General features: G+C 36.7%; 1 protein-coding gene across 1 annotated transcript in view; it reads right to left on the bottom strand.

Moving 5' to 3' along the window:
• Window positions 1–2,494: 2,494 nt before the first annotated feature.
• LOC307144831 (complement factor B-like) overlaps window positions 2,495–11,492 on the bottom strand; it is a 33,526-nt gene continuing 24,528 nt past the window's right edge. Inside the window, exons 7-19 of the mRNA XM_079847414.1 lie at window positions 9,207–9,357; window positions 8,733–8,864; window positions 7,320–7,412; window positions 7,002–7,139; window positions 6,532–6,626; window positions 6,223–6,355; window positions 5,978–6,110; window positions 5,810–5,889; window positions 5,537–5,649; window positions 3,516–3,645; window positions 3,309–3,358; window positions 2,737–2,933; window positions 2,495–2,579 (exon numbers count right to left, since the gene is read on the bottom strand). Of these exons, the coding sequence (XP_079703540.1) occupies window positions 2,760–2,933; window positions 3,309–3,358; window positions 3,516–3,645; window positions 5,537–5,649; window positions 5,810–5,889; window positions 5,978–6,110; window positions 6,223–6,355; window positions 6,532–6,626; window positions 7,002–7,139; window positions 7,320–7,412; window positions 8,733–8,864; window positions 9,207–9,357 (1,422 nt within the window). The 3' untranslated portion in view covers window positions 2,495–2,579; window positions 2,737–2,759. The remainder of the gene's footprint in view (window positions 2,580–2,736; window positions 2,934–3,308; window positions 3,359–3,515; window positions 3,646–5,536; window positions 5,650–5,809; window positions 5,890–5,977; window positions 6,111–6,222; window positions 6,356–6,531; window positions 6,627–7,001; window positions 7,140–7,319; window positions 7,413–8,732; window positions 8,865–9,206; window positions 9,358–11,492) is intronic.

Genomic DNA, 11,492 nt, shown 5'->3' with positions numbered 1-11,492 from the left:
TGATGAAACCTTGAAAAAAAACCTTTGTTGCAATCATAAACAATTTCCTGAAAATGTTAGCACTCACCAAGAATTTGACTGTTTCTGTGAATAAAGAGTCTAAATTTGTGACATTTTTGTGACATTTTGTAAATTTGTGACATTTGTGACATTTGGGTTTAGTACAAAAAAAGAAAAAGAAGAAATGGGAACAGGGAACAGATCTTGTTTTATTTTTATTCTTATCACACAAACCTCCATTTTATAGTTTATGCTTTTTTTTAAATTTTCCTGCATATACTTTTTGTCCAGTTTTATTTTGCATGATTTATAATTTTCAATAAGTTACACAAGTTTCACATGATCAAATTCCAGTCTAATTGGCACTGCTAATCTGGTGTCTGTGAGACGAGACTGTCAAATTCATACTTTATACTTCCAAAAATGTGTTCTATTAATTTACAAAATAAGCATGTTTATGCTGTTATAACAATTTAATATATTAAACTTAATGTGGAGAATGGGATGCCGAGTCGTGTTTTCTCACAAAGTTTGCTCCTCATCTTCCATAATTATACTTCCCATATTTTACTGTAATAATAGCCTTGCTTAGAAATATGTTAGAAACTTACTTTATGGGAACTGCGGGCAAGAAAGAACAATTTTAATGAAAGCTTCATCAGACAATGTATGAGTCACAGTTTGTTTTATAACAAGTCACAGTCACAGTTGTATAGATATATAAAAATATATCTAAATTACGCCATATGCTCTCATTGACAAATGCGGAACAATTAGTTCATGCGTTCATGACCTCAAGGCTAGATTATTGTAATGCTCTACTGGGTGGTTGTCCTGCACGCTTAATAAACAAATTACAGCTGGTTCAAAACGCAGCAGCTCGAGTTCTTACCAGAACCAGGAAGTATGACCATATTAGCCCGGTTCTGTCAAAACTGCATTGGCTCCCTATTAAACATCGCATCAATTTTAAAATATTGCTGATCACTTACAAAGCACTAAATGGTTTAGCTCCGCAGTACTTGAGCGAGCTCTTAACGCATTATAGTCCGTCACGTCTATTGCGATCTCAAAATTCCGGCCAGTTGATAATACCTAGAATATCAAAATCGACTGCTGGCGGTAGACCCTTCTCCTATTTAGCACCAAAACTCTGGAACAGTCTTCCTACCATTGTCCGGGAAGCAGACACACTCTGTCAGTTCAAAGCCAGATTAAAGACACATCTCTTTGACCTAGCTTTCACATAATACATTATAGACTTCTATAATTTAATGTTAGGCTGCATAGATTAGGTCAGCCGGAACCGGGAACACTTCCCAAAAATCCTGATGTACTCGTTACATCATGAGAAGAATGGCATCTACGCTAATTTTAGTGTCTGTGTTTATCCCGAGGTTTTCCTGCAGCCTGCCGGATCCAGGCCGTATCCAGATCTGACGAAGGACCTTCGCCTGGACCGATGACAACGCAGTGCTGAAGTGCCAACTAGTCTCTCCCTATGGAGGATCCCACTACCACTCTACAGATAAGGCGTTGTCGGGAAAATCCGTTTCGCGTTCCTACCCCAAAGCAACAAAATAAAATAAAATTCTTTATCAAATTTATAGGGAAAGACAAGTACTTTGTTTAGGCTTGGCTTGTAGGGAATTCCAAACCTGCATATATTCAAACGCACATAACTATAGAACTCATTCTAAATGCTCATGTGAACGCCATCAGTGTTTCTCACAGGTTCGCGTTTAAAGTCTGTGTAGAGGGAATGGTGTCGTCTTAGCGGCCCCTAATTTAATAACAAATGATCATTGCGACGGAAGCAAATCAATCAAAACTAACTTTAGATGGAAATAACTTAACTCTGCTGTAAAGCCGAAACAATCTCTGTTACCTTAAATTATACGCTTATCTCTGTTAAGCTGCTTTGAAACAATCTACATTGTTAAAAGCGCTATATAAATGAAGATGACTTGACTTGACTTGACTTTTCATTAGTCACATGTTTTCCTTTGTCCAGGGGTCTGTGTCTGACCCATAGTTGTCATTTTTCATGTAGGACGTAATCTACCTTCATATACTTCAGCCATAAATGAACTGACTGGGAACTGCAGTGATGAACTGTAAGGCTTTTATTACAGTTTGTAATCATTCTCAAAACAGATGGAAACAAATTGTGAATTGTAATACTGCAAGTCAGAATGTATCACTGATGAAGTCAGTATAAATCAAAAAATTTTTAGTTGTCATTTTGAAATATATGTGCAAATTATCAGAGCGTAGAACAAACAATATTATATCAAGGTATGTTCTCTTAAAAAGCCTTAAAAAAAAGTTTGTTTTTTAAAAATGATGTAATCAAAGGTTGTGTGAGTGTGCGTGTGCACAGAGACTAAGCAATTTGTAGGTTTATTTCACCAAAATGCCTGAAAGCACTGTGTTTCAAAACATACTCCTGTGTCAGTGGTCATTATTTTGTAATTACATTTGCAGCACACAATTTCTGCACCACTGGCATCACCAAACAAAATAGCAAAAAAAGACTGACACTCCCCTGCTTGCCATTGGTTAGACATCCAGATAGCCTTTCACAAACATAGACATAAAATTAAAAGAATAACACATGAAAGACTGTTGATAATAAACTGGATACATTTTTTAACAAAGACCAGCTATTTGACTTAAAATTGTTTTAATATATCAATGAAAATGAATCAAAGTGTTTTCTTAAATTGCACTCACACAGTTTCAGTCTGCTAAAACATTCAGAAGAACGTTAGAGGGTTGCCTATTACGTCATTTCCAAGGTGTTCTTTAAGGAATGATTGTATATCAGCACTGAAAAGATTTGTATGGTAATCTCTGGTGTCTGCTCGGGAAACGGGGTCCGGGTTTCTTGTTGTGCAGATGTCCCTCACTCCCCAGCTTATGACACCAACCTATCAAAATTTTACAGATATTAAAAAAGGTTAAACTACCATTTAAACGTATTTCTTACCTATACATAACTTATTTAAACTTCATATGAAATAATGCATGATGAAAATGTGTGCAATATGTCACAACAAAACAAATACCATACCATCCAATCACGAGGATTCACCACCCTGAGTCATATGACCATAAATGGTAAAATTACTGCCTTTGAAGTGAGCATGGCATGTCACTGACGGACTGGAAGGGCCCTTTATGAAGGTGTTCACTTTCGTTTGGTACGTCCCTATTAAATGGCGTCCCCTCCCTGAAGAGCCATTTTATACAGACTTCACAGCCACATCACCAATACTGTTTTTAACAGGAAATGGAAATCTCACCTGAATCATTCGACCTTTTTTATTTATGTAAGTGGCCCCACCGGCTTCACCTATTACAAAATGACATGCAGACACAAGGAACTGTATAAGAATTATATCAATTCATTTCAGATCTCTGATTAGAATGTTTTCAACCAATGTTATGACCTAAGTGGTAGATTACAGCTAAATATAAGCTGCTGTCACAATGGCAAAAATCAAACATACCTTTGCAGGAAACATCATCTGTTTGTGGTTCATTACCACCACTGCACAGAAAATTGTCTGTAACTACATCTCTTGCATTTGTCACGTTGATTCCTACTGCTTTTTTTGCATCTTCAACACAAGCATCCCGCTAAAGAATAAGTACACCAAGAAGTGTTCTTAGATTGTTGTGGATGAAATGTTTATATATATAGAACAAGTATTTGATACACTGCCGATTTTGCAGGTTTTCCCACTTACAAAGCATGTAGAATCTGTAATTTTTTATCATAGGTACTCTTCAACTGTGAGTGACGGAATCTAAAACAAAAATCCAGAAAATCACATGATTTTTAAGTAATTAATTAGCATTTTATTGCATGACATAAGTATTTGATACATCAGAAAAGCAGAACTTAATATTTGGTACAGAAACCTTTGTTTGCAATTACAGAGATCATACTTTTCCTGTAGTTCTTGACCTTCAGACCTTCTCCAGATCCTTCAGGTTTCGGGGCTGTCGCTGGGCAATACGGACTTTCAGCTCCCTCCAAAGATTTTCTATTGGGTTCAGGTCTGGAGACTGGCTAGGCCACTCCAGGACCTTGAGATGCTTCTTACGGAGCCACTCCTTAGTTGCCCTGGCTGTGTGTTTCGGGTCGTTGTCATGCTGGAAGACCCAGCCACGACCCATCTTCAATGCTCTTACTGAGGGAAGGAGGTTGTTGGCCAAGATCTCGCGATACATGGCCCAATCCATCCTCCCCTCAATACGGTGCAGTCGTCCTGTCCCCTTTACAGAAAAGCATCCCCAAAGAATGATTTTCCACCTCCATGCTTCACGGTTGGGATGGTGTTCTTGGGGTTGTACTCATCCTTCTTCTTCCTTCAAACACGGCGAGTGGAGTTTAGACCAAAAAGCTCTATTTTTGTCTCATCAGATCACATGACCTTCTCCCATTCCTCCTCTGGATCATCCAGATGGTCATTGGCAAACTTCAGATGGACCTGGACATCCGCTGGCTTGAGCAAGGGGACCTTGTGTGCGCTGCAGGATTTTAATCCATGGCGGCGTAGTGTGTTACTAATGGTTTTCTTTGAGACTGTGGTCCCAGCTCTCTTCAGGTCATTGACCAGGTCCTGCCGTGTAGTTCTGGGCTGATCCCTCACCTTCCTCATGATCATTGATGCCCCATGAGGTGAGATCTTGCATGGTGCCCCAGACCGAGGGAGATTGACCGTCATCTTGAACTTCTTCCATTTTCTAATAATTGCGCCAACGGTTGTTGCCTTCTCACCAAGCTGCTTGCATATTGTCCTGTAGCCCATCCCAGCCTTGTGCAGGTCTACAATTTTATCCCTGATGTCCTTACACAGCTCTCTGGTCTTGGCCATTGTGGAGAGGTTGTAGTCTGTTTGACTGAGTGTGTGGACAGGTGTCTTTTATACAGGTAACGAGTTCAAACAGGTGCAGTTAATACAGGTAATGAGTGGAGAACAGGAGGGCTTCTTAAAGAAAAACTAACAGGTCTGTGAGAGCCGGAATTCTTACTGGTTGGTAGGTGATCAAATACTTATGTCATGCAATAAAATGCAAATTAATTATTTAAAAATCATACAATGTGATTTTCTGCATTTTTGTTTTAGATTCCGTCTCTCACAGTTGAAGTGTACCTATGATAAAAATGCTTTGCAAGTAGGAAAACCTGCAAAATCGGCAGTGTATCAAATACTTGTTCTCCCCACTGTATATATATATATATATATATATATATATATATATATATATATATATATATATATATATATATTCAGATAATAAGTTTTTTGTAGCATATTGCACATAATTAATGTTAAATGGCTAAATGAAATTCAAGTCCTAGCAAATGATTTTGCTGTATATGAACTTTGTGACATTTAGGCCCCATAAAATCAAAGTTAAAGTTTTGTTGCTTTCTTATACTCATAATGCACTGGATTTAAAAAAAAAAACTTTTTAAATTAATACACATCAGATTAGAAATAAAAAATAAAATCATTACATATTTCCCACGCTTGATCTTGATATTTCTTATTTTTCGTGGTACATCAGTTGTGTACTTCATTTTGGACGTAAAAGAAGCTTCCACAAGTTCGTTGCTCATTAGTAATTCCTCTGTAACAAATGCAAAATGTATGACATTTTATGTTTGGTATGTTTCATTGTATAAGCAGTGGCACATGTTTAATATATCTACATTTAATTAATCTTTCACACTTTTTGATAGGATTCTAATATGCAGCATGTCTGACAGATGTCTTATCTGGTACCTTACCATGTCTTTTGCACGTCCCTTCACTGTCTGAAAGTCTCAGAGCTCCATTGGTTTCTTTGGTGCAGGGGATGCAGATAGGTCTGTACAGAGATACACATGATGTTCTTTAATTAATTCAGCCTTTTTTATTATTCTTAATAAAGTTACATCAAGTTACATACTCCTCACCGTAGATTAGCACTCATCTGAACACTTTTTTTCAGCTGTATAAGAGCTACATCAAATTCATAATATTCCTTTATTTTCAAATGCTGTTTTGCTGTGACGTTATATTCAGGATGACATATGAATTTTTCCACTTCTACAAATGCAAAAGGACAAGTAAACGTCATTGATAAGATTTATGCTGTAACTCATTTTTCTTCATTAATCATCTGACAGTATGGGTGTATCAGTTAAGGACATAACATTACCTGCTTTCAGGCCTTTTTCCAGAATAACTGTTATCTTATCAGCTGTGTCTCCTTTTTTAAAGCAATGAGCTGCTGTCAAGATGTAACTTGAGGTAACTAATGACCCCATGCAGTTTGAACTGTATGGAGAACGCTACATGAAGAGCAGAGAAGATAGATGTTGTCATGCTTCATCTCTATTGCCATATAACTTGCATGTCTATTTTGCCTCTTCTTGTGTTTTTTATTTTTATTTAAATGAGTGAAGTATTATACACATGAATCTATAATTATATATAGACATACATATGATAAAAAGGTTATGCTTACAGCAACATGAATCTGTGCCAACCAGGGAAATGCACTCCGTTTCGTCTTGTCATAGTTTTGATGAATCCCACACAATTCAACACTGGTGCCCTCATCTGTGTAAGGAAGCAGGTACATAGGAACAATCATCCATTACATGATAAGAACTAGAGGTTCCTTAAGTCAATGCTTAAAGCATTAGTTCTCTATTCTGTCAACATTCATTAACCTCCATGTAGTTCCAAACCTGTATGACTAAGTAGAAATTTTGAAGAAGAATATCCCATTGTCCATTTCACATATTCAAACTAATGCATTCTCTCACATACAAATACATGAGAATTAATGACAATTTCCGTCAATGGTGTCAAACCTGCTATGACACATCTAAAGGCACCATGTTTGAATGAACAGAAGCAGGAATGAAATTTATATCTATAAATCTCTAAATATAATATCTAATAATGTATATTAAACATAAATTATAGTACCAATCATGTTGTCAAACGTCTCCTGCACCTTGTCCAAGTCTGGAAGAATAAAGAAATGTTGTTCTTGGTCCCTCTGTGACACCAAGCCATTCACGTCGTCTTTATTCACATCCTCTCCAACTCCAAATACATAAAGATCTGGAAAGAGAGGACACATTCGTATCAATAAGAAATCAATAATAAAGTCTTCTAAATCAATATGTGCAGTTTTTGCTGTCCCTGATGATAATGCTTGTAAATGAAAAACAAATTTGAAAAAATACTACAAGTCCTAAATATTTGATTTTATAATAATGATTAATAAAATTCATTGCTTACCAAGTTTCTTCTCTCGTTTTGGATCATTTTTGGTGATGAGACGTTTGATCTTGTTCACTTTAGGTATAGGATTCCCCCCCATGTTTGCTTGACCTATGAAGTAGGAGATCAATTGAGATAAATTACAGTGAATATTTGCTTCAAAGTTGATCTCTAATGTATGGCAAAATGCCTGTTGGGTCTTCAAGTTTTATGGGGACTTTCCATAGACATAATGATTTTAATATTGTACAAACTATATATTCCATCCCTTAACCCTAACCCTACCCCTAATATATAAACAACCCTAACAGGAAACTTTATGCATTTTTACGTTTTCAAAAAACACAATTTAGTGTGATTTATAGGTTGTTTTTTCCCTCATGGGGACAAAAAAAAAAAGACATTATGTAGGCTATGCAAATTATTGTAAGAATTAAGAAATTACAAAATGCCGGACAGTCTGTTTCGGGGGCGACCAGACCCTGAGAGGACAAAAGGACCTCTCTGGAGATTACCATTTGAACTGGCCCTCGTGCACCATCGAGACGAAAGTCTCACCTCCGAGTCATCTTAATCTACATTTCCTTCCCTCTCCCCTCACCCCCTCTCTCTCCCCTCTCCTCCTCTCTCTCCCCTCACCTCCTCTCTCTCATACTCAGATGATCACCTGAATTCACCCAAGAAAATGTATAGTTTAATGTGAATGATTATCACAGAGTATGTTTGGTATCATTTAAAATGTCACTGGTGCAAATGTCTTATTTCCAAATAAGTAAAACAAAAGGTAATAAGGTTTTTGAGAGTTTATGGATAACTAGCACACAAGGAGGGGTTGGCCTCTAGACAAATGGTCTCCCTACAGCCAAAGGTGTAACCTCTGAATGCAAATTTCCATTGTTAAAAGATCTATCCAAGTGAAAGAGGTCCTGGCTATTTAATGAAATGCAGCAGGGAGATCGAGGCCTTTTCTGTAACTCAGATTGGCTGTGAGGCTGAGAGAGAGATCTCTCAGCCTCATGTATTTCTTAATGTTGAGTATGCATCTCTTTTCGTTATTCCAGAGAATTTGATGTTTTGTATTGATTATCTTAGAATTGATTATGAAATTGGCATGATACATTTACCTGACATAATAAATTGCTACATTTGATTATTCTAACTGACTTTGACATTATTTTCATTGAAGAGTTAAACGGAATAGTCAAACATTCGCTCATAATTAATGATCCACAGGTATCATTAAAACCTTTTCATTTATGGAGTCAGATGAAATAACGAGAGAATACATATTCAAATGTATTTCATTTAATCAAAAAATACTTTAACTTGAGAAAGGACAGTAACACGTTAAGACCTTCCGCACTGGTCGGATGCCGGACTTTGGGCCGATTTAGCACGAGTTTACATTATGAATGGAATAGATGTAAATACCATCAGTGAACATAATGATGACGTGTTGGGTCTCAAGGAAGGTCGCTATATCGTTGAGCTCCTCTATTCTCAAGCTCTCATAAATGTTTGTATAGACGTTGGCGATATTGGTACCTGAGCGTTCACCTTTATCTGTCACAAAAACATCAAAAACAAACATTACAACCAGCAAAGTTAATGATAAACTTTTTTCTAAAGAATATATGATTTGTTTAATTGTTGCTCTACATATTATATATATTTATATATACTGTATACTGTATATTTATATATACTGTATATATATACTGTATATGTATGTATATGTAAAGTCTTCCAAAATTTATTCAGACAACTTGCTTTCATCACTTACATAAATGAACTAACAAGTTGCTGTACCCCTAAATGTACTATTTTGGCATGGCTCATTTTTCTGTAATTATCATCTTTAAATATGACTGTTTCAATGTATACAATAAGAGGCGTACTACTTACCTTCATAATTAAAATTGTTCAGTTTGTCCTCAACCTTCTGTAGCTTATCTTTATCTGTAATAGTTTTAAAGTCCCTCATAGAGATTATCCGGTGAACGTCCGTAGCAAATATCAGGATCTCATAGTTTGGGGAGACCTGGTAATAACTAATCTTTTGGGAAAGAGCAATAAGTATTCAGAGTTGGAAGCACCATCTGTCGGTTATCCAATCTAAATGCTGGATTGAAATGTGGTTATGTTAGCATTAATGACAGCATGAACAACAAAATATCAAGATGTTAAAGTTGACCCCTATTATGGATTTTTGAAAATGATATTTCATGTAGTGTGTAACATAGCTCTAAGTGAATGAAAAACATCCTGCAAAGTTTTAAATCTGAAAGTGCACTGTATATAAAGTTATTGTCTTTCAAAAGTAATAGTCGACTCTGAGTCAATGAAATGAATCGTTCTTCAAACCAGTCATAAGCCGTTTCGTTGTGACGTCAAGACGAAACATTAGCATATTGCCCGCCCACTTATTGCGCGCGCAGACTCCAGGGAAAACTTGAACCTCAAACCAACAGCTGATTCCTGTGGATACTGGACAGCATCATGTCGAGAAGACATGCTCTTCAATGTGAAGGTAAAGCCACTTTTTTTTTTCACTGCCCAAGGACGAGCATGTGAAGAATCAGTGGTTAAAATTAATCTTTACAATGATATCATTGCAGTATAATCCTAAACTTTTGCTGTGTTCCCTTTATTTCATTGATGACTGCTTCTCAAATCTCAGAGTTCAATGCAGGATTCGCACATCGCTTGCTCTTGATAGATGGTGTTCAAAATACTTAGTTTTGAGTTTTATATTGTGTTGGTCTCCTGCTAACTGGCTAACTCACATTATCTCTGTCTCACTTAAATACTTCTGCTAATCAGTTTGTGGGCCACTATTACCTATAACTGTGTCTATTAATGCAGATTGTCTGTCGTTCTCACTACTTTGAGGAAAGATTAAGCATGGATCAAGATTTATTTTTACCAACGTTTATGTTACACCAGTCATTCACATCAGTCATTCACGCTGTACACGATAAACCAATCACAACAGACTGAGCTGTCTGGCCAATCAGAGCAGTAGCTTGTGGAAAGGCGGGATTTAGAGAGATTGATTCATTTGACGAGTCGTTTGAGATTCATTGAAAATGTGTTGATGTTCAAGTGTATATTATGAGGAAATTAAACCGTTTTTTGACCTTTGTAGGAGACTCCAAAACAACATTAGGAAACTTTAAAATAGCATAATAGGGGCACTTTAACGATTGCATGAACACATAAAGAGTTCAAGTCCACATGAAACAACATATGCATTTTGCTTCCATTATGTGAAACAGGATTTTCATTATGATAGAATTCAGAGTTCGACTTGATTTCATCCTCCGGTAATTGCTTGGATTGTGAACCGTGATCGTTCCAGAGCAGAATGCAAGTATACTGTGGATTGTAGGGGACTACTCCCCTCTTGAAACGCATCAAAGGCCAAAGTATAGGCCTACTTACTTAAGGATAGGCAACCAGTGTTGCCCCATGTTGTGGAACAACGGATTAGTGCAAAACAAATACAATGCGCATGTGCAACCTACGCATACAAAGTCAATAAAAATCAGGTGGTGACAAAATTTGCATCACGTGCACGGTATGTGGACCCTCGCGTATGCTTAAAAACCGAAGTAAACTTAAGGCTTAAAGTGATAGTTCACCAAAAAATAAAAATTCTGTCTTTATTTACTCACCCTCATGTCATTCCAAACCCGTAAGACTTTCGTTCATCTTTGGAAAGCAAATTAAGATCTTTTTGATGAAATCTGAGAGTTTTCTGTCCCTCCATAGACAGGCAACGCAACTACCACTTTGACGCTTCAAAAGAGATTGTAAAACTAATCCATATGAATGGAGCGGTTTAGTCCAAAATTTCTAAAGAGACAAGATCACTTTATATGATAAACAGATTGAATTTAGGCTTTTATTTACTGTACATATAAACATTGATCAATGAACATAAACAGAAGCTCAACCGTACTTTATTGACACATGAGAAGGAACCTCATTGGTTCTCGTGTGTTAAGTGAACATGCTTGAGTGTCCGTTTACCACACGTGTGAATTGATGAATGTTTATATGAGAATAAAAGCCTAAATTCAGTCTGTTCATCATATAAAGCGATGAAGTGTCATATAAAGTGTGCTGGTGTATTTTGGCCCAAACTCAGAGTACTCCCCCAAAAATTTGCAAACCAACACGGGACAG

Source organism: Squalius cephalus, assembly GCF_949319135.1.
Source record: "Squalius cephalus genome assembly, chromosome: 17".
In the NCBI taxonomy this organism is placed as follows: Eukaryota; Metazoa; Chordata; class Actinopteri; order Cypriniformes; family Leuciscidae; genus Squalius; species Squalius cephalus.
The sequence above is the reverse complement of the archived record's forward strand: the minus strand, read 5'-3'. Positions and strand labels throughout refer to the sequence as shown.